At 34.2% G+C, this 24,948-nt stretch overlaps 1 protein-coding gene across 5 annotated transcripts in view; it reads left to right on the top strand.

Annotated features, from left to right (window-relative positions):
- Positions 1 to 24,948, top strand: part of DMXL1 (Dmx like 1) — a 131,347-nt gene that overhangs the window by 41,932 nt on the left and 64,467 nt on the right. For 4 of the 5 annotated variants that reach the window (XR_014261907.1, XM_082455705.1, XM_082455704.1 and 1 more), the window contains exons 12-29: positions 100 to 784; positions 875 to 996; positions 3,483 to 3,572; positions 3,654 to 3,756; positions 3,897 to 4,016; positions 4,307 to 4,528; positions 6,662 to 8,347; positions 9,571 to 9,678; positions 12,010 to 12,179; positions 12,691 to 12,788; positions 13,770 to 13,935; positions 14,745 to 15,006; positions 16,120 to 17,213; positions 17,673 to 17,864; positions 20,306 to 20,382; positions 22,577 to 22,704; positions 23,223 to 23,471; positions 23,810 to 23,923. Coding sequence is in view for 4 of the 5 variants with exons in the window: in XM_082455705.1 (XP_082311831.1) it covers positions 100 to 784; positions 875 to 996; positions 3,483 to 3,572; positions 3,654 to 3,756; positions 3,897 to 4,016; positions 4,307 to 4,528; positions 6,662 to 8,347; positions 9,571 to 9,678; positions 12,010 to 12,179; positions 12,691 to 12,788; positions 13,770 to 13,935; positions 14,745 to 15,006; positions 16,120 to 17,213; positions 17,673 to 17,864; positions 20,306 to 20,382; positions 22,577 to 22,704; positions 23,223 to 23,471; positions 23,810 to 23,923 (5,686 nt within the window). In the remaining variant the exon portion in view is untranslated. The remainder of the gene's footprint in view (positions 1 to 99; positions 785 to 874; positions 997 to 3,482; positions 3,573 to 3,653; positions 3,757 to 3,896; positions 4,017 to 4,306; positions 4,529 to 6,661; positions 8,348 to 9,570; positions 9,679 to 12,009; positions 12,180 to 12,690; positions 12,789 to 13,769; positions 13,936 to 14,744; positions 15,007 to 16,119; positions 17,214 to 17,672; positions 17,865 to 20,305; positions 20,383 to 22,576; positions 22,705 to 23,222; positions 23,472 to 23,809; positions 23,924 to 24,948) is intronic. The other variant, XM_082455706.1, reaches the window with a different exon arrangement.

Raw genomic sequence — 24,948 nt, 5'->3', positions numbered from 1 at the left:
TGATCTCTGGAGAGCTACTTCTTGTTAAATGTGGGTACTGTTTTGTAAAACCTCTTTATATAATTTCATGAATTCTAATGCTCACTTTCTTACTTCTAGGTGTCCTTTGTTTCCAGAATTCCTGTAGCTTTCCCCACAGGTGATGCAAACTCTCTCTGTAAAAGCATAGTGATGTATGCCTGTACCAAGAATGTTGACTTGGCTATTCAGCAGGGGAAACAAAAAACTTCCAGCCTGACACGTTCCACGTCAATGCTTATATCTTCTGGTCACAGTAAATCAACTAATAGTTTAAAATTAAGCATTTTTACCCCTAATGTTATGATGATTTCAAAGCATGCTGACGGCTCCCTGAATCAATGGCTTGTCAGTTTTGCCGAGGAATCTGCCTTTTCTACAGTTCTCAGTATTTCCCACAAATCCAGATATTGTGGTCATCGCTTTCATCTTAATGATTTAGCTTGTCACTCAGTATTACCATTATTGCTGACAACGTCACACCATAATGCATTAAGGACACCAGATGTTGATAACCAAAAGGAACCTTATGGTGCTGTGAATATTGAAGAATGTTCTTTGGCACAACAGAATAAAAGCACTATTGACATGGCCTTTCAGGATCCCAATGCAGTGTACAGTGAGCTTATTCTTTGGAGAGTTGATCCAGTCGGGCCATTGTCTTTTTCTGGAGGTGTTTCTGAGCTTGCCCGGATTAATTCTCTTCATGTTTCTGCATTTTCCAATGTGGCATGGCTGCCCACTCTTATACCCAGTTATTGTCTAGGTAAGGATTCTGATTTTTATTTAAGAACTTGAGATTTTCTGATATTATTGCTTAAGAGTTAAATTTCAAATGTTTTTAAAATACATCTAGGTGCATACTGCAACTCTCCTAGTGCATGCTTTGTAGCAAGTGATGGACAATATCTGAGATTATATGAAGCAGTTATTGATGCCAAGAAACTTCTATATGAGCTTTCCAATCCTGAAATTTCTGTAAGTAAATGGCTTTTGAAGCTAAGAATATAATGTGTTTTTAGATACTTAATTTATACTTATTGGGCATGTTCTAGAATTATGACATATAATTTGTCATAAAATGTGTATATTTTTTAGTAATTTTTTTCACATTTGCATTGTACTCTTACAGTGATTCTAACCTCCTTTAAAAAGAAACCATATCTTTCATTCATTCCAAAAGTAGAGTCTAGTGTCCTACAATATGTGTTTTTGTTGTACTTCTTTGCTCAGAGATAAATGGGGACTACTGACAGTATAATGTGGAATTATGTTGGTTCATCTGCAGGTTTTTTTCTAGGCAAGGGAAGTTGAAATAACAGGAGTGGATTTTTAATCTTAACCAAGAGGAAAGAGCTTTCAGCTTGGTTGCACTACAGGCAGGAGTTTTTTCAACACCATTGCAAAGTTTTTGTCTTATGACAGAGGGCACTTGTTCCTGTGCCCAACTAATAGCAACCCACCATCTGCATTGTCTCAGCACCTCCAACAAGCCAGTATTTCCATTCTCTTGGTTTTTGTGTTTTTAAATATGCCCTGAGGTAACTTTCAGCCATACTGAGCTTCCTGTTTAGGAGAGTCAAACTGTCCTCTCAACCATCAATTAATGTCTTTGTTAATGCTCTGGTTACAGAATTGCATAGGTGTCAGTGGTCTGCTCCAATCTTGTTTTTTCCCTGTTATTTTTATGGCATGGTTTTACAGAACACAAAGTTTTTCAAAACATATATAGTGTTATAGTAGAAACGTATATTTCTTGAGGGCCTTCTGTTTTTCAGGAATTGTTTTAAGTGCTGGAAATTTAGGTGTGAGCAAAACAGACAAAAATCTAAGCTTACATTCTAGTGAAAGAATATAGAAAAAAGGTAAAAATATATTAATAAATACTTTGGAGAGAAACAATGTTGCAAAAGTAGTAGGGAGTGCCAAGTAAAGTGCTGATCAGGGAAAACCTCACAGAAGTGGTACCATTTGAGTAAAGACCTGAAGGAGATAAAGGAGCTACCTATATGGATATGTAGAGGGAAGAGTATTTCAGGAAGAGCCAGTGTAAAGATCCTGAGGCCAGAGCATGTTTGGTATGTAAGGAGCATCAAGGAGGCCATTGTGGCTGGTGCAGAATAAGTGAGGTAGGGAGTAGTCAAAAATGAAGTCAGAAAGTGAGCCTGGCCAGATTGTATTGAGAGTAACTTTGACTTTTACTCTGAATGACATAAAAACTAGTGAAGAGAATGACAGTGATATGATCTGGCTTAGGCTTTAAAAGGATCACTCTGGTTGTTATATAGATTAGACATGGGAAGCAGAAGTGTTATCAGAGAGACCAATTCAGGAAGCTATTACAGTAGTCTAGGACAGAATTAAAAGGGTTTAGAATGGTAGCAGATGGTGGTGATAAAGATGATAAGAATTGGTCAAATCTGGATGTGTTTTGAACATTGAATAGTAAGGATTGGACTGGATATGGGGTTTGTGTGAGAAAAAGAGGATGACTCCCAAGGTTTGCCTTGAGATGAGAAGTATAAATAGCAGTTTTTGGGGGTTTTTTTGGCCACGCTGCCCGCCATGTGGGATCTTAGTTCCCTGACCAGGGATTGAACCTGCGCCCCCTGCATTGAAAGTGTGGAGTCTTAACCAGTGGACTGCCAGGGAAGTCCCTAAACAGCAGATTTTGAGGAGCAGGGAGATTCAAGAGCCGGGCTTTAGACATGTTAATTTTGAAATGCCTGTTTGATATCCAAGAGGTCTAGTAAGCTAGCCTCTGGAGTTTTGAGGGAGGCCTGGTCTGAAGATAGAAAATAAGTAGTTGTCAGAATATAAAGTTGTGGAGCTGAGTGAGATCACTGAGGGAGAGACTATAGCTGGAAAGTAGAAACGTTAGGAGGATTGAACCCTGGGGCATTCTGTTGCTAAAAGTGAGGTGAGTGTGGTGTATAATGGAAGCCAAAATGAAGAAAATTATTTCCAGGAGGAAGGAGTAATCAACAGAATCAAATGCTGCTGATAGATCAAGTATGATGAACATTGAATTTAACAATGTGAGCTTGACTAGAGCGGTCAGGAGATAAGTGGCTCAAGAAATCAGCATATGTAAATAGTATGTTAACTTGTTTCTATAGCTTTCTTTGTCAAAATTAATGCTTAAAAAACCTTAATTCTTAGAACATTTCCATGAGATTGAAGTCAGTCTTTCACACTTATAAATATAAAATACTTTTCTTCCCCTTAACAATTACCAAGCATTGCTTTTGGTTTTCTCTGCACCAGCTGAGCTGTAACTCTATTCATTCCTGTGTAATTGCCTTGTAAAATCGTAAAATGTTTATAATGAAAGGGACTTGTGAATTTATTTAGTCTCACCTGAACTTATTTATTATTTGTCTGTTATGCCTGAAATATTATGTCATTTGTTATTATTTTTTTTAATTGTTTAATAAAGGAGATATCCATTTTTTCAAAAACAGAAATATGTTGGTGAAGTGTTTAACATCGTAAGTCAACAGTCAACAGCCAGGCCAGGATGCATTATTGCGTTAGATCCCATTACCAAACTTGTAAGTATTATTTTTCTGGCCACTTAGCATTAGGTAAATAATAATGTATGTCAACTTACATTAGTATTTATTTGCATTCAGCAAGGCAGAAAAACCCAGCTGCTTCATGTTTTCCAAGAAGACTTCATTTTGAATAACCTTGAGAAGAAAAGACTAGGAAAAGACAGAATATTATCTGATGCAGGTAAAGAAGAACTTTTCATGAAATGAGAAATAAAATGTAGAGTATGTTAGGCAAAGATAAATTGATATAATGTTTATATAATATATAAAGTTATCTCAGCTTTCCATGTTAGTAGTGAAATATACCATTTATACCAACAGGCAGCTCACCTAATGGATTTTCAGAAAAATTCTACCTAATTGTAATAGAGTGCACCCAAGACAACCGTTCATTGTTACACATGTGGAATTTGCATTTGAAGTCCATTCCTGTCTCATTGGGTGAGTTTTGTTTTTTTTTTAAACTTTAAGTAGGCTTAGGTTAACAAATTATATATGGTTAGATAGTTCAGTGGATATTTTTAAAAGCTGTTTTTACTGAGAAAGGATAATTATAGTTTATTCTGTTAATTAAGAAGAAAACAATTCTCTGATTTTCTTGCCGTAAAGCATCATATTAATATGTTAACTTTTTTGTCTTTTATAAGGCAGTTTTGGATTATAAAATGTAGCAATTGTAATGTTTATAGGGTTTCTCTCCCAGCTTTTGGTTCTTTTTTTATGTTTTATAGATGAAAAAGTAGATAGAAAAATATCTGAAGCAGTTTGGCAGCCAGAAGAACATTATTCTTCTTCTCCAGAGAAGATCTTATCCCCTTTTTCACAGAAGTATCAGGCTTGCAGAGCAAATCTCCAGAGTACCAGCAAGTTGACTCTGTCTTCAGAAATGGTTTATAGCCAAGAGTTGCATTTGCCAGAAGGAGTTGAGATAATAAGTGTTAAGCCATCAGCAGGTGTGTAAATTTTGTAAAAAGAGACTAATCAAACTTCATAATGCATGAGTATTTACTGTGTATTTAAAAATAGGTGCAACTCCCACTTTTTAAATCTACACAGAAACAGAAATGAAAAGAATATCTTTAAGTACCCTAAATTAAAATTTTAAATTTCTCATTACATTTTCAGATGACTGGCATTTGTCAGCCAGTTGTGGTCTTAAATATTGATTTCCAAAACAAATTTTTATTATCCTTTCGTGAAGACAAAGCGAAAGTTTCCAGGGCAGAGATCATAATGGGGTTGCACCTTATTTGCCAACTTTGATAATGCTGGTATTGGCTGCCTGGAGCTCTGTGCTGTGAAGGATTCTAAGTGTGTAGTTCCTGATATATATATTTGTCATCTTTATCCTTAGGGCAGTGGTTCTCAAAATGTGGTCCCCAGACCAAAAGCATCAGCATTGTTTGGGAAGTTGTTAGAAATAATAATTCTTGGGCCACACCCTAGACTTACTAAATCACCAGCTGTGGGGTGGGACCCAGCAGTCTTGTTTTGACAAGCCTTCCAGGTGATTCCAGTGTACACAAAAGATCAAGGTATCAAGGGTATCATGAAAACCAAGACAAAAATCCATCTTTTTATCACCTAGTTCTTCATTTTCATAGTCACAGGGTTGGTTTTTGGTCTTCTTTACTTGTCTACCACTTTTGACTAATTACTTTGAATGCTTTTCAGTTTGCCACATTATCAGGTACTTAATCTTTTCTAATTGGTGAAGTTAGCAGGAGTATTAACAGTGTCCTGATAACTTTTACATTCTGGGTTTTTTTTGTATATTTTAATAAAAGATGCATCAATGCAAGGAAAGTTAAAGTTTGAAATAGAATGACTTTTGTATTGACACAGTTTTAAGAGCTGTTATCCTTAGCCGGAACAGTATAATCTTCACTACTGAATTCTATTAAAAAAAAACTATATGGCAGATCTAAGAGAAACTGAAGATGTTTCTAAAAATAATCCTTGGCGCAAGTTGAGTTTGGAAGAAAAAAGAAGTCCTAGGGCAAAAGAAGAAATTTGTTTTGTTTGGCAGAAACAGTAGCATGTCATAAAAGCTTTTTTTCCTAGTCTTGAGAATTTTTTTTTTAACCGAGACTTTTGGGAAGGATAAGCTCTTTATTCTCTCTTCAGTTCAGAGAAACTAATGGACAATGTTAATTGTGTCTTTATGCAGTACTGCCAAGTCCTTGAGGACTTAAGGAAAAACTTATGTTGAAATATGCTTTTAAAATATAATAAATGTTCTGTATAACATTTCTGTATTACGATTAGCAGTTTATGTTTAATAGTCTAGGATAGGGACTGGCAAACTATGGGTCACCTACCTTTTTGTAAGTAAGTTTGATTGGAACGTAGCCACACCTATTTGTTTACTTTTGTGTATGGCTGCTTTTGTTCTACAATGGCCGAGTTGAGTAGCTGCAACAGGGACTCTGTGGCTAGAAAAGCCTAGTTGTTGTTACCTTTGGCCCTTTAAGAAAAAGTTTGTCAACCCCTGATTTAGGAAATTAAGAGTATGTAATTACATTAAGCCCAAGCAAACGTGTGTCCCACTTAGGAATCTTCTCAGCGTCATTTATATGAAATACACTTCAATCGTGGAGGACCCTTTTAGTACTTAGGTAAGCGTGAGCCATTCAAAAAATTGTATTAAAAAATATTATAGAGAAGTAGCCAGTGAATATTGACAAATTTTAAAAAATGTATTGATATCTTTAAAATAAGATTTATAACAATATATAATGCTAGCAAAGAGTTGTGAAAGCCAGGACTAGAATTTAGGTTTTCTAATTCTACCTTAGTCTAGCTATTTGATTTAAGCATAAGATACTTACACATTTAGTCAAGAGTCCTTACTTATAAATTATTACGGAGTTCTCTTTCAGCTCTAGGTTTTGGTAATAATGTCCTTTTTATGTACCTTTTTGACGTCATTAAAAGCGTCTTACTGATCTTGCTGATCCTTAAGCTAAATATTGACTGTCATGTTGTTAACACTAGTTCATGCAAAAGACTAAAACCTTTAGTACAAGAAAACAGATTTATTTAACCAAATTTGACGTTTTGTTCATGGATTATTTTTGTTTTAGGACATCTGAGTTCTTCTTCCATATATCCCATATGCAGTGCTCCTTATTTATTGGCAACTTCATGCTCAGATGAGAAAGTAAGATTCTGGAGATGTAGAGTAACAGATGGAGAATCTGCCACTTCAAAGAATGGAGAAATGGATCTTATATACATTTGGGAAGAATGGCCGTTACTTATTGAAGATGGACTGCAGAGCAATAGTAGTATAACTGTACCTGGTAGGCCTATAGAAGTCAGCTGTGCACACACAAATCGTTTAGCAGTAGCATATAAGCAGCCTACGTCTAATAGTAGATGTTCTCAGGACTTTGTGATGCATGTAAGTATTTTTGAATGTGAGTCTACAGGAGGTTCATGTTGGGTCCTTGAACAGACAGTTCATTTAGATGAGTTAAATACAGTGTTGGATTCTGGCATTAGTATTGATAGCAATTTAGTGGCCTATAATAAACAAGAGGTATATTTATCCAGTAAAGAGAGTGTCACATCAAACACAAAGCGTTTAGTTCACTTAGATTGGATGTCTAGAGAAGATGGTTCTCATATTCTGACTGTAGGAATTGGATCAAAACTTTTTATGTATGGACCCCTGGCTGGCAAGGTACAAGAACAGACGGGTAAGGAAAGCCTGGCATTTCCTCTCTGGGAAAGTACTAAAGTTGTGCCTCTTTCTAAATTTGTACTGTTACGAAGTGTGGACTTGGTTTCTTCTGTAGAAGGTGCTCCACCTTTTCCTGTTTCTTTATCATGGGTCCGGGATGGCATCCTGGTGGTAGGAATGGATTGTGAAATGCATGTATATTCCCAATGGCAGCCATCTTCTAAACAGGAACCTGTTACAACAGATTCATACAGTGGGAGCACTCCATCTATAATAAGTTTAATAAAACAGAGTAACTCATCAAGTTCTGGATTACATCCTCCAAAGAAAACCCTGACTCGATCCATGACCAGTCTTGCACAGAAAATCTGTGGAAAGAAAACTGCACTTGATCCTTCTGTGGATATGGAAGATTCAGGTCTTTTTGAAGCAGCTCATGTTCTTTCCCCAACTTTACCTCAGTACCATCCTTTGCAGCTTTTGGAACTTATGGATCTTGGCAAAGTTCGGAGAGCAAAGGCCATCTTGTCACATCTTGTCAAGTGCATTGCTGGGGAAGTTGTGGCTCTGAATGAAGCTGAATCTAATCATGAGCGCCGCTTTAGGTCTCTCACCATCAGTGCTAGTGGAAGTACTACTCGAGACCCCCAGGCATTCAACAAGAGTGAAAATACAGATTACACAGAAATCGATTCTGTCCCTCCACTTCCTTTATATGCCTTACTTGCAGCAGATGATGATAGCTATTACTCATCCTTGGAGAAATCTAGTAATCAGAGTACCTTAAATAACTCAAACCAGTTGTCAAAAGAAGGTTATGATGAGCTTTTTCAGATGTCAGCTTTAATGACTGATAGTCATGTGTTAAAGACAGATGAAGAAAATACAAAGCCCAGGGTTATTGACCTTTCACAATACAGTCCAACTTACTTTGGTCCTGAGCATGCTCAGGTTCTTTCTGGCCACTTACTTCATTCTAGTTTACCAGGACTCAGCCGGATGGAGCAGATGTCTTTGATGGCTTTAGCAGATATAATTGCAACTACCAGCACTGATATTGGAGAAAGCAGAGACAGAAGCCAAGGTAAAATTAAATTGGGTGTAGGATTAGAGGAAAAATTGATGATAATATTTTTACTTATTTTTTTCACAGAAAATAATCTTAAATAATTTTTGTAAAAATGACAGCCATGAAGGTTTTTAAAATCATCATTGTTGCTTTCACAATAGTTTTAACTTGAATATATATTATTTATCCCATAAATCATAGTACTCTGAGAAAGTACACAAAGATTCATTATGCCAAGTCATTTTTACCTGTCTACTTAATAATGTTAAGAATCCAACTAATTGCTTTTGAGTTTAGCAAAAGTTAACATTCTTAATAAATAATTACTTTGGAAACCCCAAAATAAAAGGTGCTTTCTTCTTTATTTATTTATTTTTCACATTGTAATAATTCACTATTAATTTGGGTTTTTTAATATTGAGGTTTTAAAAAAAATTAACATTAAGGTATACTCCTTCCTAGAATAGCAGCAAGCAAGCCTAATAAAATTAGGTCTTTTCCTCACCCAATGAGCATTTTTTGTTTTTAATCTCCTGAGTTATGAATAAATTTGTAGAATTCCCATCAGATTTCAAATAAGATCTGATTAACAGTCTAGCATTGTGCACCAGATATAAGTCAGTAGGATGCACCCCTTGAAAGGAAAATGTGGGGTAAATTTAAGAAAAAAGAATAACAATAATAAAAATTAAAACTTTAAGAAAAAATAAGTTGGTCATGAATTGCAACATGAAATAGTATTAGTAGATATTATTTTTTGATGTGACTGTATTACAAGTGTTTATTCATTTAAAGTAAAAATCAAGCCTCCTTACCATACAGCCATTTCTTCCAGTGTTAGCAGTTATTGGAATGGGTATGTGACTTGAATCAATATGGATAATATTACAGAGAAGGTTAAACTATTTTAAAATTGAGTCACATTTAAATTAAAATATTCATGTCAGAGGAGATTATATTATTAAAAATATGTCAGAGAGCCTGAGTCAATTCATTCTCTTCTTTATTATTTTTTCAATTATTTAACTATACAGCTTTTTTCTGTAATGTATAATTGTATAGGAACAAGAAACAGATAATATTTAGACTGATAACTTTTGTCAGTTTCACAATGTTTTGTCCCTGTATTTGGTGCTGTGACATACCCTGCTTGCCAGAATTATTAGCATTTACTTGTGTTTTGCTAATGAAATGCGTTTTTACAAGTAAAAATACCTTTTTTTTTTTCTTTTTTATAGGTGGAGAAACTCTTGATGAATGTGGCTTAAAATTTCTTTTGGCTGTTCGACTTCATACTTTTCTTACAACTTCTCTTCCAGCTTATCGAGCTCAACTCCTTCACCAAGGTGATTTTGGCAGTAATCTAGTAAAAGGAAGTAAGACGAGTAGAAGAGAGGCTTAAGAACATTTAAGTTTGTTTTTGCCCAGATACGATAATGCCTAATGCCAACAAGTTTGACACATTCTGAATTTCCTTAATTTATGTTAAAAATGTTTGCTTTCATCTCATCTTCTTTGCTTAAAAATACTGGAATTCTTTTGGTAGATGGAAAGAGCTAATGAAGAAATGGAAATGAGGCAATTGGATATTATGTGTAATGTTTTCAAATTCATTATACATTAAAGACCAATTAGTATTGTTTCATTCTCTTTAATTTCCTTAAATTTTCTTTTTTTAAATTTTTTTCTTTTTTTAATTGACTTCTATCTAAATTCATTTTTCCCCAATATTTGAATACAATTTTTGTTATAGAAATAATACATACTCAATTTTAGTTGTTTTACAAAACAGAGTACAGAACATAGAAAATGAAAATCCACCTACCCCCAAAACTGCTGTTAACATTAATGTGTATTTCAGATAATAGTTTAATAACATTTCAGATACTTTTATATTGTTAGTCAGGACTGCCAAAGTAATAGAAATACTTTACTTAAATTTAAGATAATTTAAGCAATATAAGATATTTATTGACTCAGTGCCCCCCAAGTTTAAGAGATAGAGCTGGCTTCCAGGATTATTGGATCTAAAGGTTTAAACAGTGTTGTTGGGACTCTACAGGTCAACCTCTGCTCATTAGTCTCCGTCTCTTGTTGCCTTTCTTTCTCTTTCTGCTTCCTCCTTCCTTTCATTTTGCATTTAGCTTTGGAAAAGAGAAGCTAAAATTCTAAGTCAGATTATGTATTTATGTATGTATTTATTTATTTATTTATGAAAAATTATTAAACTTGGTTGAAAGATAATAGGAATCTAAAAATAATTTAGAATAACAGTCCATTCACAGCATAGATGTTTGTTTGTTTGTTTCTTAATTACAGTTTCTTTATTTCCAAAGACTTGGGTATAGTAGGCATTTCAGATTCCTTGGCACTGTATACTAGGTTAAAAATTTGAGTTCATATATTCGTATAAGTCAAAGCCACATCTTATAATTAATCATATACTTACTTCAGTAATACTAAACAAAATGTAATGTGAAGAGGCAAAATAAAAGCTGAACGATAAACACCACATGTGTGGGCCAGTAGGTTGAGAGACTTGCTGATGTAAATGATGCTTTATAAATATAAAAATATCTTATTAATATAGTTATTATGGGGTAATAAAAGTTATTATGTGCTAGGTACTATCCCAAATGCTTTAACTATATTATTTCTTTTAATCCTCACAACAATGTAATGAGGTAGGTGCCATGATTATTCACATTTTGTAAATAAGAAAATTGAGGAATCAAGAGGTTAAGTAACATGCCCAAAGTTATATAGTTAGTTAGGGTGGAGCTAGAATTTAATTTATGCATTCATTATGATTCCAGAGTTTTTGCAGTCCTAAGTTCTGTTCACCAGCTGTACTGTCTCCTTGATGCTTTTTTGATTCCATGGAATTAAATCCACACAACAAATGTTGACCAAAGGATGTCAGACATACTAGAGAATAGAAAGACTCAGCACAGTGGCATTTGCCCATAAGCGTTTTTCCTTATCTTTTTTAAAAAATATATTTTAATTATAGAAAATATATGCTCATTGTAGAAAATATTGATGTGATTGAGTTACTTGGAGAAGCAAGAAAAAACCCCCATATTCCCTCCAACCCCAAACAATTATAACTCTGTGAGTCTTATATAAACTTTTTTTTTTTTTTTAAAGTTATACAATTTTTATTTATTTATTTATTTATTTATGGCTGTGTTGGGTCTTCGTTTCTGTGCGAGGGCTTTCTCTAGTTGCGGCAAGTGGGGGCCACTCTTCATCGCGGTGCGCGGGCCTTTCATTATTGCGGCCTCTCTTGTTGCGGAGCACAGGCTCCAGACGCGCAGGCTCAGTAATTGTGGCTCACGGGCCTAGTTGCTCCGCGGCATGTGGGGTCTTCCCAGACCAGGGCTCGAACCCGTGTGCCCTGCATTGGCAGGCAGATTCTCAACCACTGCGCCACCAGGGAAGCCCCGAAACTTTTAGGCATTTATATTGCAAATACGGGACACACATTTCTGATAATCATTATATAATCATATTTATATTTCCAACAAACAATTATAACCCCAAACAATTATAACTCTGTGAGTCTTATATAAACTTTTAGGCGTTTATATTGCAAATATGGAACACACATTTCTGATCATCATTAATAATCATATTTATATTTCTTATAAACATTATTTTTGATATTTCTTCAGGCCTGTCTACTAGTCATTTTGCCTGGGCCTTTCATTCAGTAGCAGAAGAAGAACTGCTGAACATGTTGCCAGCAATGCAGAAAGATGATCCCACATGGTCTGAACTTAGAGCTATGGGTGTGGGGTGGTGGGTCCGGAATACCCGCATCTTACGCAGATGCATAGAAAAGGTGAGTGTTTTATTTTGGTGTAAAAATGAATTAATATATATTGCATGTTTATTTACATGATAGTCCATATTTCCTCTCCTGTTACTCTTTTTTTTTTTTTAGCAGTAAAATGCTTTTAAATAGTCTTTATATTTCAAAATAGCATAATTTTTAAAAATTTATATTCTAATTCTTAAATTGCTAGTTGATATGTTAGCATTTTTTATTGATATATAGAAAATAATATATATACACATTTAGGAAAATAGTACAGAAGAGCTTGTAATGAAAAGTGTAGTCCTGTTTCCATCTGTTTGTAATCTTGGAGGCCACCACCATGATTACTTCTGTAATTATAAAATAAATGAATAAATTAATAAATTTACATATACATGCATGCGTTCATACACATATTTTTTAGTTTATTGAACATTTAAGTAGAGAATGTATGACAGTCTCGTATATGAAGGAAAGTATTTGTTTACTTAAAAACTGTTACCGTGAAATTTTGACCAATATTTTCTAATTATAGGTAGCCAAAGCAGCCTTTTATAAAAAGAATGATCCTTTAGATGCTGCCATTTTTTACCTTGCAATGAAAAAAAAAGCTGTGATTTGGGGATTATATAGGTAGGTGAAAAAACTGCTTCAAAATGAAAAACTTTCCATAGAGTATGAAGTAAAGATTTGTTGTTCTTGTTAGTGTGATTCATGTGGATTCTTAGTTATTTTTGTATTTAAGAGATTTCATGTGAAAGAAGCCCAGGTTACAGAGCAGAAGAATCTTGATGAGGCACATTAGCTTTTTTTAGGTTTATCAGTCCAGAAAAACATTTTTTTTTTGCCTATTTTAATAACTTCTCATGATGCTCTTGTAGAACAAAGAACTAAACCAGAAACTTTATCTGGAGTGGGGAAGAAGATGAATTGGTGGAGCTTTGAAAATACATCTACCCTCTGCCCTATCAAGGAGCTCTTGGACCAGGCTATCCTTCCAAACCACCCTCTTTCTAGGGGCCCTGACCCCATTCTTGAGCTAGGGTCATTTAGAATTTTTCTCTTTCACTTGTTCTCAGCTAGACTTGGTGAACGTGATCACCATAAATAGTTCACTGTTCGTTTGGGGTTCAGTTCTAGGTATATCCATATGTTCAGCAACCTTTGGGGGAAAATCATGGTATCAAACAGTTCTAAGAGACTAGATCTTTTAGGATTATTTTGCTTCAGGACAGATTCCTTGGATTTTTATCATCAAATTCATCTTCAGGTGGGCAGTGGGGGTAAAGGCAGTTGATTAAGTATAAATGGTAAAATAGCACAGAAGTTAATATAAATTATATATTTTGTATAGATTTAAAAATAATTTCTCACAGTGCTGTTAATGTAGTTTCTTTGTAGTCTGAATGTTTTCAATAATCTCTGAAATTTATATGGAAAAGTAAATGTTTACCATAAATGTTATTTTTGCTCAGAAAAGCAGCAGATGTATAGTAATTTATGAACTGGTACATGTTTCTTTTGAGTCTTAACTTTTAAGTGGCTAACTTTATAACAATTGGTTTTGATGTAGAAACATTATGTTCCGAAATTTTCAAACTTTTTTCTTTATAGATCCCAAAAAGATTCCAAGATGACACAGTTTTTTGGACACAATTTTGAGGATGAGAGATGGCGTAAAGCAGCTTTAAAGAATGCCTTTTCTTTGTTAGGAAAACAAAGATTTGAACATTCGGCAGCATTTTTTCTTTTAGCTGGTTGCCTCAGAGATGCAATTGAGGTAATGAATGAATTTTTTAAAAAATAGCGTTGTCATCCTTTTAAGCTCTTTATGGTTTCAATTTTGTTTTTTAATTTCAACTCAAGTATAGTGGAACTAACACAAGGCTTAATGCCTAAAGTAACTGTAATATTTAATGGTGACTTTAAAATTTTGTCATTTAGCTTGAATGATATTTATACAGAATTAAAATTAACCAGGTTGTGTTGGTTGGTAGAGATAGGTAGTTGATCTGACTCTTAAGAATATGTATGAACAGGTTAAAAAAATAAAATATTTGTCCTATCACTTTAAACATATTCGGACGTATATTTGGCTGTGTGTTAGTTGACAAACCTTAGCAAATTTTTAACTAATTATTTCTAAGTAAACCTTACAAAAAGTTATAAATATTTAAAATGTAACATTTCTGTCTCAAATTGCCCTTTTGCTCAGAGTTTCAGTTAAGTGATTCAAAACATCTTTTTGATTTGGAAACATTATAGTCTGCTGAGGTGGATGGGAAGGGTAAAAGCTCAAGAATAAAACAAAGTATGTCATTTGAATTGATGCTATTAGGAATTATTCAGTATTTTTTCATGAGGCTAATTCTTTTTGCAAATATGTATTTAGTACTACCAGGTAAATTAACATAGATGTTGTCAAGTAGATTTGCTGAAGCAAGCAGCATATGTTTTGTTTATTATCCTTGTTCACTGATTTCAGATATTAATAAAACTTTGTGTTCATCTAGTTATTAGTGATTCAATTGAGTTTACCTTAAAATGAAAGATACCCTTATTTATAAACAATATTTCTTGTTTTTGAAGGTATGTCTTGAGAAACTGAATGACATTCAGTTGGCTCTTGTAATAGCAAGACTCTATGAATCTGAATTTGATACATCTGCAACATACAAATCTATTTTACGTAAGAAAGTTTTGGGAATTGACTCTCCTGTCAATGAACTCAATTTGTTGAATATAAATATGCATTATGATCCTTTTCTTCGGAGTATGGCATATTGGATTTTAGAAGATTATAGTAGTGCTCTGGAAACATTAATAAAGCAACCTATCAGAGAGGATGATGGTAAGCTATACTTCTAAGATGTTAATGATTAAGAGTTTTATTAGTGTTTGTCAGGTTCAGAGCACACTGTTGGGTGCTAAGGATAATGCAGAGCAGATTGAAGACATACATGGTCTAAGACTTTATGGTTTAGTTGGGGAGACAGAGTTATGTATACAGTTTTTTATTTTTTATTTTTTTCCCCCCCAGGAAGCTAAATCTTTTGAAAACCAAGGACTTCGGATTTTCTTATTGAACATAAACATAGATGTTATCAACATTTGAATATAAATGTTTTGAAGAAAATAGTGATAAACAGGGAAAGAGAAGTGGTTGGATTTCAACTATAATTTTAAGGTTGACTAGATAGGACTGAATTGGATATGGAATATGAAGGGAATGAGAGTCAAGTTTAACTCCTGGGTTTTTAGTTTGAGCAATAGATAAGTGATAGGGGGAAGGCTAGGAGCAGATTTGGAGAGTGTTGCTTTAGATAGAAAAGACTTCTCAGATAAGGTGACCTTTGAGATGAGACCTAATTGAAATGTGTGAGTAATCAGTCAGTGCAGATATCTGGTTTTTAGGCCAAGGGCACAGTAAATAAAAAGGCCTTGAGGCAAGAATATGTACATGTAAATGGAAATGTAGTGTAGGCCTTTGGATATAGTATTCTAGATTTACAGGGTGAAGTTGGGACTAGAAATAGAGATGTGCACGTTATCACATATAGATGGTATTTAAAGCCATGGGACTGTAGGAGTTCACTCAGAGTGTAGATAGAAAGGAGGTCAAGTACTGAACTCTAGGACACTCAGCATTTAAAAGTAGGGAAGATGAGGAAGATCTAGCAAAGCAGGCTGACTGAGAAGGAGTGGCCAGGAAGGTAGGAGAAAAAGAACTAAGAGTGTGTAACTGGATGTTTTAAAATGTCTTAGATTGTTACCTGAAGAGATGTGAAATCAGCATAATCTTTGTTTTCCTACTATGTTAGAACGCTTTCATTACAAATGTGTTCTTGTCTATTGAGTGCTATGTATTAGTTTGGTCTCTTAAATTTTTCTCACAAGACCAGGTAGATAAAGGTGCCATGGTAGAGAAAATGGCTCTTGGCTCATAAAATGAATTTACTTTCAGATCAAGTCATGATGTCAGCATGCAATCCTGCCGTTTTTAATTTCTACAATTATCTAAGAACACATCCTCTTTTGCTGAGACGTCATTTTGGATCATCTGATGCGTTTTCCACACACATGAGTTTAACAGGAAAAAGTGGACTGGCAGGAACAATTAATTTAAGTGAAAGAAGATTATTTTTTACTACTGCCAGTGCTCATTTAAAAGCTGGCTGCCCTATGTTGGCTTTGGAAGTATTATCAAAGATGCCAAAAGTCATCAAAAAAACGAAACCTTTTTGTAGAACATCTAGTTTTCTGGATACTAGTAAAGTCTGTTCTCCTTCTTCTCCATTCAAATTGGATGCAAGGGAAGATAAGTCTTCTGCTATTGATTGGTCACAGTCACTGATGAATGGTTTTGGATCTTCTTCAGAGGGTTCCTCAGAGAGGCAGTCAAACTCCACTCTTTCTTTTGACTGGAGCCAACCAAGTATTGTATTTCAGGATGACTCTTTAGAATTAAAATGGGACAGTGATAACGATGTAGAAAATGAGGATCTCCCTGTTTCAATGAAAGAACTAAAACCTTTACAGAGAAAAGTAGGGAAAAAAATAGATGAAACGAGTTCTAAGTACACAGACTCTCTCAGCACACTAGATGAAAATGACATTTTAAATCCATCAGAAGATATCATTGCAGTTCAGTTAAAATTTAGAGCATGTTTAAAGATTCTCACGGTAGAACTTCGTACTTTATCTACGGGATATGAAATAGATGGTGGAAAATTGCGATACCAGCTGTACCACTGGCTTGAAAAAGAGGTGATAGCCCTTCAGAGAACTTGTGACTACTGTTCAGATCCTGAAGAATTACATTCTGCATTTGGCGAAAATGGAGATGCATTTGGATTAAATGAAGATGCTGAAGATTTGCTTCATCAAACAAAAGTGAAACAACTGAGAGAAAATTTTCAGGAAAAAAGACAGTGGCTTTTGAAATACCAGTCACTCTTGAGGATGTTTCTTAGTTACTGCATACTGCATGGATCCCATGGTGGGGGTCTTGCGTCTGTGAGAATGGAATTGATTTTGCTTTTACAAGAATCTCAGCAGGTATGTAACTTACATGATAACCAGTCAAAATACTACTTGTATGAAAAACAGTTTTTGAGATTGCTTTTTTAGTTTTAAAATGTTAAAATTGTTGATTTTCTTAATTATGGTTGCTTTAAGGAATTCTGCTTTTTGTGTGGTGCTTCATATTATGAATTTCTAGAGTTGTGAATGCATTGTGGTTTAAGGACAGTTTGATATCAGACCCTGTGATCTGCTTAATTCATATTAAACATTCTTATACGAATTCCTTGTGAGATGATGATACGAGCGTATTGTCCCATCATTTTTCATTATAATTGGTGGAAGGTTGATCTCCTCAGGTCCCTTCTAACTCTGTAAAAGTTTATTATGCTTTTAATTTTTAATTGTTCTGAAGTCTCTCAAAGAGACCCTGAATTACTTAATGGATTATAACTATAAATAGCTGATTAACCTTTTTTCCCTTTGTTTTTTAAGGAAACAGCAGAACCAATATTTCCTAGCCCTCTTTCAGAACAAACCTCAGTACCTCTCCTCTTTGCTTGTACAGCCAGTGCCAAAACAGTAGTTGCCAATCCGTTATTGCACCTTAGTAATCTAACACATGATATTCTGCATGCCATAATAAACTTTGATTCACCACCCCATCCTGATATCCAAAACAATAAAGTAAGTATGCTTGGTTTCAGACATTTAATTTACCTATATACTATGATAAAACTAAAAGATAAGTGTTAAGGCTTTTTATAAACAATTTTAAACATCATCCTATGCATAGTGATTGTTACACTGCCAAGTTTATATTGGTTTTGATCAAAGAAAACTTTTGGTTATAGGCCAAGTTCATCTTACTTGTATTACTTATACCCAATAGGGTACTTAAATTTTTAAGTTTTACTTCGTCTTGTTTAACTGCATCATTTTGGTAAGCGTAATAGTGTGTATGCACATTTATGAGTAAATCTTTAGCAGTACACTTAGCCAAAAAGCTGGGGTTTTTTTAGAGACAGAAACTTAATATTATGTAAAAGTACTAGTATCTCTTTTTTTTCCCTCATAGTCTGCGTTTGATTCTCTCCCACCTCACAGGCTGTGATATCATGCCATCCATTTTCTTTTTGTCTAGTGGTAGCCTCTCCTACAGTTTTACCTTCCTGGATAACCTTAACCCTTATAAATTAATTTTGCCACTTTATTTCCTATACTGCTCAGTAGAATAAATGCCCACATTGCATATTATACAATTAGGATTTTAATTTTCTTTAGATTGTGCTGATTTTAACCAAACTTTATTCCATATTTAACTTTAATAATAAGCAAATAATAAGCATAACCCTGGTGTATCAGCTTTTGCTGCTTAAGAGCCACCCTGAAACATTAATAGCTTAAAATAGCCATTATTTATTTTGCTCATGATTCTGTGGGCCAACTGGACTGATAGCTGGATACCTTCATTTGTCTTTGGTCAGCAGGCAGGTTGACTGGGTTCTGGATGACCTAGGATGGCCTTATTTACATTTCTGGTGGTTGGCAGACTGTTCGCAAGGCTGACAGGAAACTTTGGGATGACCAAAGACTTTGGGATGTGTCTCATCCTCCATTAGGCAAGCCTAGAGTATTAGCCTGGGTTCTCTAAAGAAATAGAGCCAGTAGGGTGTGTGCGTGTGTTTTTATAGAAAGAGCCTTGTTGTAAGCAGTTGGCTCACTTAATTATGGAGGCCGAGAAGTCTCAGGATCTTCAGTTGGCAAGTTGGAGACCCAGGAAAACAGATTGTGTAGGTCCAGTCTAAGTACAAAGGCCTGAGAACCAGGATAGGTAATAGTGTAAGTTCCAGTCCACATGCCAGCAGGCCTGAGACCCAAGAAGAGCCAGTGTTTCAGTTCTAGTCCCAAGGTGGGAAAAGACCAGTGTCCCAGCTCAGTGCAGCCAGGCAGAGAAGTTCCCTCATACTCAGCTTTTTTGTTCTATTCAGTTCTTCAATTGATTGGATAAGGCCCACTCACAATCTGGAGGGCAGTCGCCTTTACTCAGTCTACCAATTCAAATATTAACCTCATCCAAAATTACCCTAACAGACACATCCAGAATAACGTTTGACCAAACGTCTGGGCACCCCTTGGCCAGTCAAATGGACACATAAAATTAACCGTTTCACCTGGATTATTTCATGTAGTGGTTCCAGGGGTTTAAAGAGCAAAAGTAGAATTTGCAAGGCCTTTAGAGAAGTCAGTTCAGAAATAACACATCACTTCTGCCGTGTCCTCTTGCACAAAGCAAGTCTCAGCCCAAATTCAGTAAGTGGCGAAATAGACTCCACCTTTTGATTGGAGAAGCTAGAAAATATTATCATTTTTGCCGTCTGTTGTATGTGGTCTTCGCTGTCTTCACTTATATGATGCTGTCCTTGATTTTAATTCATATCACATGTCTATTGATAATTGAAGGAAAAATAGCAATTAGATTTTAATATGCACAAGAGAGTATCATACCTCATAATTAGATCAAGAACCTGGTCTTTTAATAGTCTAGCCTCCTTTTTTACCTAGATTAAGCTGCTCCCTCATCCTCAGATCTACTTCTGTTACTTCTCTTGTCATGCCATGTTTAGAGCCCTGTCTTCCTCAGTACACGTATTTGCCTTTCAGTTGCTGTCTTTCATACCTTCTTTCTCTAAAATTTCACTGTAGTAACTCGACTGTGTGATAGCATATTCTTCAGTGATCTGTTCATAGGTGAACTGTCATTTACCAGGCTGGACTTCATATTTTGGTTGAGGAAGGAGCAGTTTGAGTCTTGGAGGGCTTATTGCACTACTGAATAGCTAACATCTGTTCTCGTTTGCCCTTAAAACAGAAATTAGGTAGTAGGTATCTGTTTTATAATTTCTGCCAAAGTCCTCAGGTTTTGTATGTTTGTTTGTGTGCGTATTTTTAATTTGTTTGTCACAAGACCTCTCAGACAGAAATGAGTATTAGGGAGAAAAAGGAAATAGTTTATAAGGGCAAAATAGTTTTTTCATCTTTTTTAAAATGCTGATTATATTAGGTCTTGAAAAAAAGCTACATTTTTCAAAGTTATAAGATAACTCTGTTTTTTTTTTTTTTTCCAGGTGTATGTAATGCATACTTTAGCAGCTTCACTTTCTGCTTGTATTTATCAGTGCCTTTGTGGTAGTCATAACTACAGGTAAATATCTTGTGAAATTTAAGCATGTTTGCAGTAACTGATGAGGTTTGAGAATTTGTATGCTTTTGCTCTAGAAATACTGTGTACTGCAGTCCACCTTAAATAATGCAAAAGCATATGGCTGAAGTGTTGAGTCCTTTTTTTTTTCATCTTTGAAATTTTAGCATATGTCTTTATGGCAGATGCATCTCAAGTAAACTCTTCACGATATAACTTATTTAGCAGCCTTTTATTGATCACTGTCTAATGCTAGACATTGTGATATATGCTGGAATAAGGTCTCCTTCCTTAAGGTCAATCTAGTTAGAGACAAACATATGAAATGATAAGTGATATGTAACATGACATCATACTTAAATGATATGTCCTATAAGATGATAGGTAGTAAAATCTCAGGGAGCACAGAGGAAGAAGTGACTGACTTGGAACTGAGAAAAATTTTACAGAGTAGTTGATGTTTATGATTTTTCTCTTTATGTCCTAAGGGTTCACTATAATTTATCTAGGCTTTCAAAACATGTTGTTTGACACTGTGGAGGTCTGTATCTTTCTTTAGTTCTTTGAAATTCCCTTACTCTATTCCTTCAAATATTTTATCTTCTCTCTTATCTTTCCTTATATGAGACAGATATTGGAACTTGTGGGTCCCTCTTATTTTTCTTTTAGCTTTGCTCTCAAATGATCCCTTTCGTTATTTCTTTATTTATTTTTTGCTTCATTTCAGGAGAAATCCTAGCTTCATTTTCCAGACACTAATTCATTCTTCAGCAATATCCTATCTTTTATTTAGCCTATTTGAGTTTGTTTTAGAAATTCTATTTTTCAATTTTAATATCTCTTTTATTTATTTTAATAGCCACTTTTTAAAAAATAACTTACTGTCTTTTTTTTTTAGTTTTATTTTTTTTTTAACATCTCTGGGTATAAACCACTTTCCTTAGTGTTCTGGTAAGTCTTTGCTTCCTCAGGTATAGGTATGTTGCTGAGTTTGTTTTCTGTTACATGATGTCAACCTTCCTTTGTGTTGATTTTTGATTATCTGTTTATCTTATGTGTTTGAATTCTCCCAGGGGTCACCTCAGCTTACTACTCTGGTTATGTATTCCCATAGTAGCTTCAACTTGATTTCTTTGACCTCGGTCCTCCAAAAGTTCACTTTCTTATTATTGAGTATGGCTTTGTTTTCATCAACATATTTTTATCTTTCTTATCATTTCCATAGGCTTACTTTAGCAGGGGAGATTTTTGGTTTTTGTTACTCTGCCATCTTGAAAATGGAAAGTAAAGCAAGAGAAGCTATTTCCATATGTATCAAACTGTTATGACTGAGACAACTTGCCAGTTAGAACAGATCTAAACCAATAAGTGTGCCATTTTTAAATATTATATTCATTTACTTAACATATGATGCAGGAACTACTGACAGGCTTTAACAAATTTTTCATACCATTTTTCCATCATATTTATTTCGTAGTTTGTGTCAAGCTGTAATTTATTTTGTCCATTGATCAGTTTATTTAGTTTTAGCTTAAAGTGCCATTTAATTAGAGAAGCTTACCCTGAATTCCCAAACTGTGTGAAATAACTCCTCCCTTTTGCTTTCATATCACTATATGCATAGGTTTTGTCTTTAAAAACAGTATGATAAAATTATTTGTGTCTGATTCCCCCACCAGACTATAAATTGCATGAAGACGGAAACCATGTGTTTCATTAAACACCTGTTATCTGGTGCATATACCTGATATAACCTACCCTAGTGTAGGGTAGACTAGCCATTAAATATCAACTTGAACCTAAACTGACTTTTTCAACTCAGTAACCTTGTTTTAAATTTTGATATATAAGCTTGCTACTTGTGGTCAGTAATGATTTAGTTTTTTCATTTGTACATATTTTATGTCTTACAGTAAATATATTTAAAAGCTATCATATCTGTTTTAATTTAGAAAATTTAAAGGACACTTTATTTTATTGTAATATTAGACTGTAAAGCACAGTACTTAGGAGTAAAGCAGTATAACTAATACACAGAATTTTGTATTTAAGCTACCCTAGATGATAGATCTAAAACCTGGAAATATTACATGTGAAATTCATTTTAGATCATTGTATGTTATTATTATTGTTTTATTATATCGTTGTTATTGTAGGTCATTATAGATTGTTATTATTTAAATTTTTTTTCTCTTAGTTCATTTCAAACAAATCAGTTTACTGGAATGGTGTATCAGACAGTACTGCTTCCCCATCGACATTCCTTGAAAACAGGAAGCTTAGATGAAGCCATAACTCCCAATACATCACCAGCTCAGTGGCCAGGTATAAATAATTTATATATGTGTGAGTGTTTTTCTTAGCCTTATTGAATTTAATCAGATGAGGAAAAAGTAGGTTTGGCTTTGTTTTGCTGTATGATAATCATTGTTGTTAACTATTGTTAGAATTGATACCAGTTTATTATTCACCACTTATTACAAATTATCCAGTTATGTAACATTAGTTTTTCCTTTATCATCATAATAAAATAACTCAAATATTTTGTTATATCACTTTTAATAATTTTGCTTTTGTCATAATAGAAAACCATTTGTTATGGCAATGAAATTTTATCTATCAGATTTGAATCAGATTACAGATTTCCAGTGTTTGTCTAAATTGAACAAATAGCTCAACATTTATGCATTAACTGCAATAACCTCTACTAGTCTATGAATCTATGGCAGAAAATATTTTAATCCTGATGCTGTAACTTTTTTCAAAAATTAGGAAATATTGATTATTTATTAAGTTTATTGTCAATGGTAGCTAATGGTAGCTATGTTTGTTGTTTCTCCTAGGAATAACTTCTCTAATTCGGCTTTTGAATTCTTCTGGGGAGGAAGCGCATTCAGGGCTTACAGTCCTGCTCTGTGAGATTCTCACAGCAGTGTATCTTAGTCTCTTCATCCATGGCTTGGCAACACATTCTAGTAACGAACTATTTCGGATTGTGGCCCACCCTCTAAATGAAAAAATGTGGTCTGCTGTATTTGGTGGAGGTGCACATGTTCCCAGCAAAGAACAGACACGCTCAAAAGCTTTACCTGGTTAGTTTTTAATCTGTTTTATTTTATTTTTTAAGGCTACAGCTTTATTTATTCATCTGAATGATAACTTTGTTAAATATAATTACATTTTAATTCATTCACAGAAAGTTCTGTTACAGACCATTTTCTTAAAGCATGAACAAATAGTTTTATGGTAAATATGCAGTATAAAGTTTCTGGTGTAATTATCAAACTTTAAGATACTCATGCACCAGTGATTAGAACTATCTAATGTAATTTAAAATCTTTTACTATTGAAATTTTCATTTGTTTTAAAATATACTGTAACATTGGTTTTTGTTCTATCCCAAATCAGATCTCTCTTCTTTCTTTGGCAGGAAGGTACTTTGCTATGCCTAGCCCCCACCAGGTAGTGGTATTCTCCATGGAATGTGTGGGCTTTTCCAAAGCTCTTTCAACCATCAGTTCTCATAGCCCTCCCAGTCTTGCAGGCAAGATATTAGCTTTAGAAATAGGCTTTTACAGTTCAGCTTGCTTTGTGTTGTTTTGGAGCGGTTGGGGTACAGTGGGCCAGTTTTATTTTGTTTGGCACTTAGCAAACTGAAAATTTTCCATTAATCAAGTCATATTTTTGATTTAAAACAATGATTAGCATTTTAGAAAACCATCCCTGCTTTTTTATTATGCTTTAAGTTCTTCATTTTTATGTTTTCTATTCCTTAGACTTTAACATATTTTTAAATGTGTAGAAATAAAGAAACCTCAGTGCTAATCATGATAAATCAGACTATGGCTTGAAATGACTGGAAAAACATTTCAAATAAGGCTGCTTTATGTTCTGCATATTATGATTCCAGCCATTAGGGTTTTGGATTTCTAAGTGTTCATAATACCATGTAAAGTAAGTATTTTAAACAATTGTATTACCTTTTCTTAACTTTCTAATGTTGTAACTGTAGGTACTGTATTTATTTAAAGATTGAAACAAGCTTTTTGACCTGAAAAGAATCTTCATGATGCTTTCTGCCTTTAAGTTTTCTTTTTTTTATTAGCCCATATGTGATAATCTTGGCTTTTAAATTGTTAACAATGTTTTCATTTTTGTAACATCTCCTTTCTAATTTTTAAAGAGTAATTTCCTGTGCTTTATTTTTTATATGGATAAAAATAGAAAAAAACTAACTTATGAAACTCATGTTGGACTATATACTTAACATCAGATATTTGAATTCATTTAAAAAAAAATTTCAAAGTCTGAGAGGGAGTACGATTTATAGGTCTACTGAGATTGAAGACTGTGATCTTGTTATTGCAACATGTTATAAAGGGATAAATTCTTGAAATAGAATGTCCACATACTTGTAAAAAATTAAAAATACATTTTTACTAACCAGTCAGCAAGCCTCAACTTCAACAATTCCTGGAGCATTTCTGACCACAGATAGAAAAACAACCTTACTCGAAGTCCAGGTTGTTCTTTGTTTAACCACTGAGATATAGCTGTTTGTAGTTACAA

Source organism: Balaenoptera physalus (genome assembly GCF_965194825.1).
Source record: "Balaenoptera physalus genome assembly, chromosome: 3".
Classification (NCBI taxonomy): domain Eukaryota; kingdom Metazoa; phylum Chordata; class Mammalia; order Artiodactyla; family Balaenopteridae; genus Balaenoptera; species Balaenoptera physalus.
This window is presented reverse-complemented; position numbering and strand designations above follow the sequence as displayed.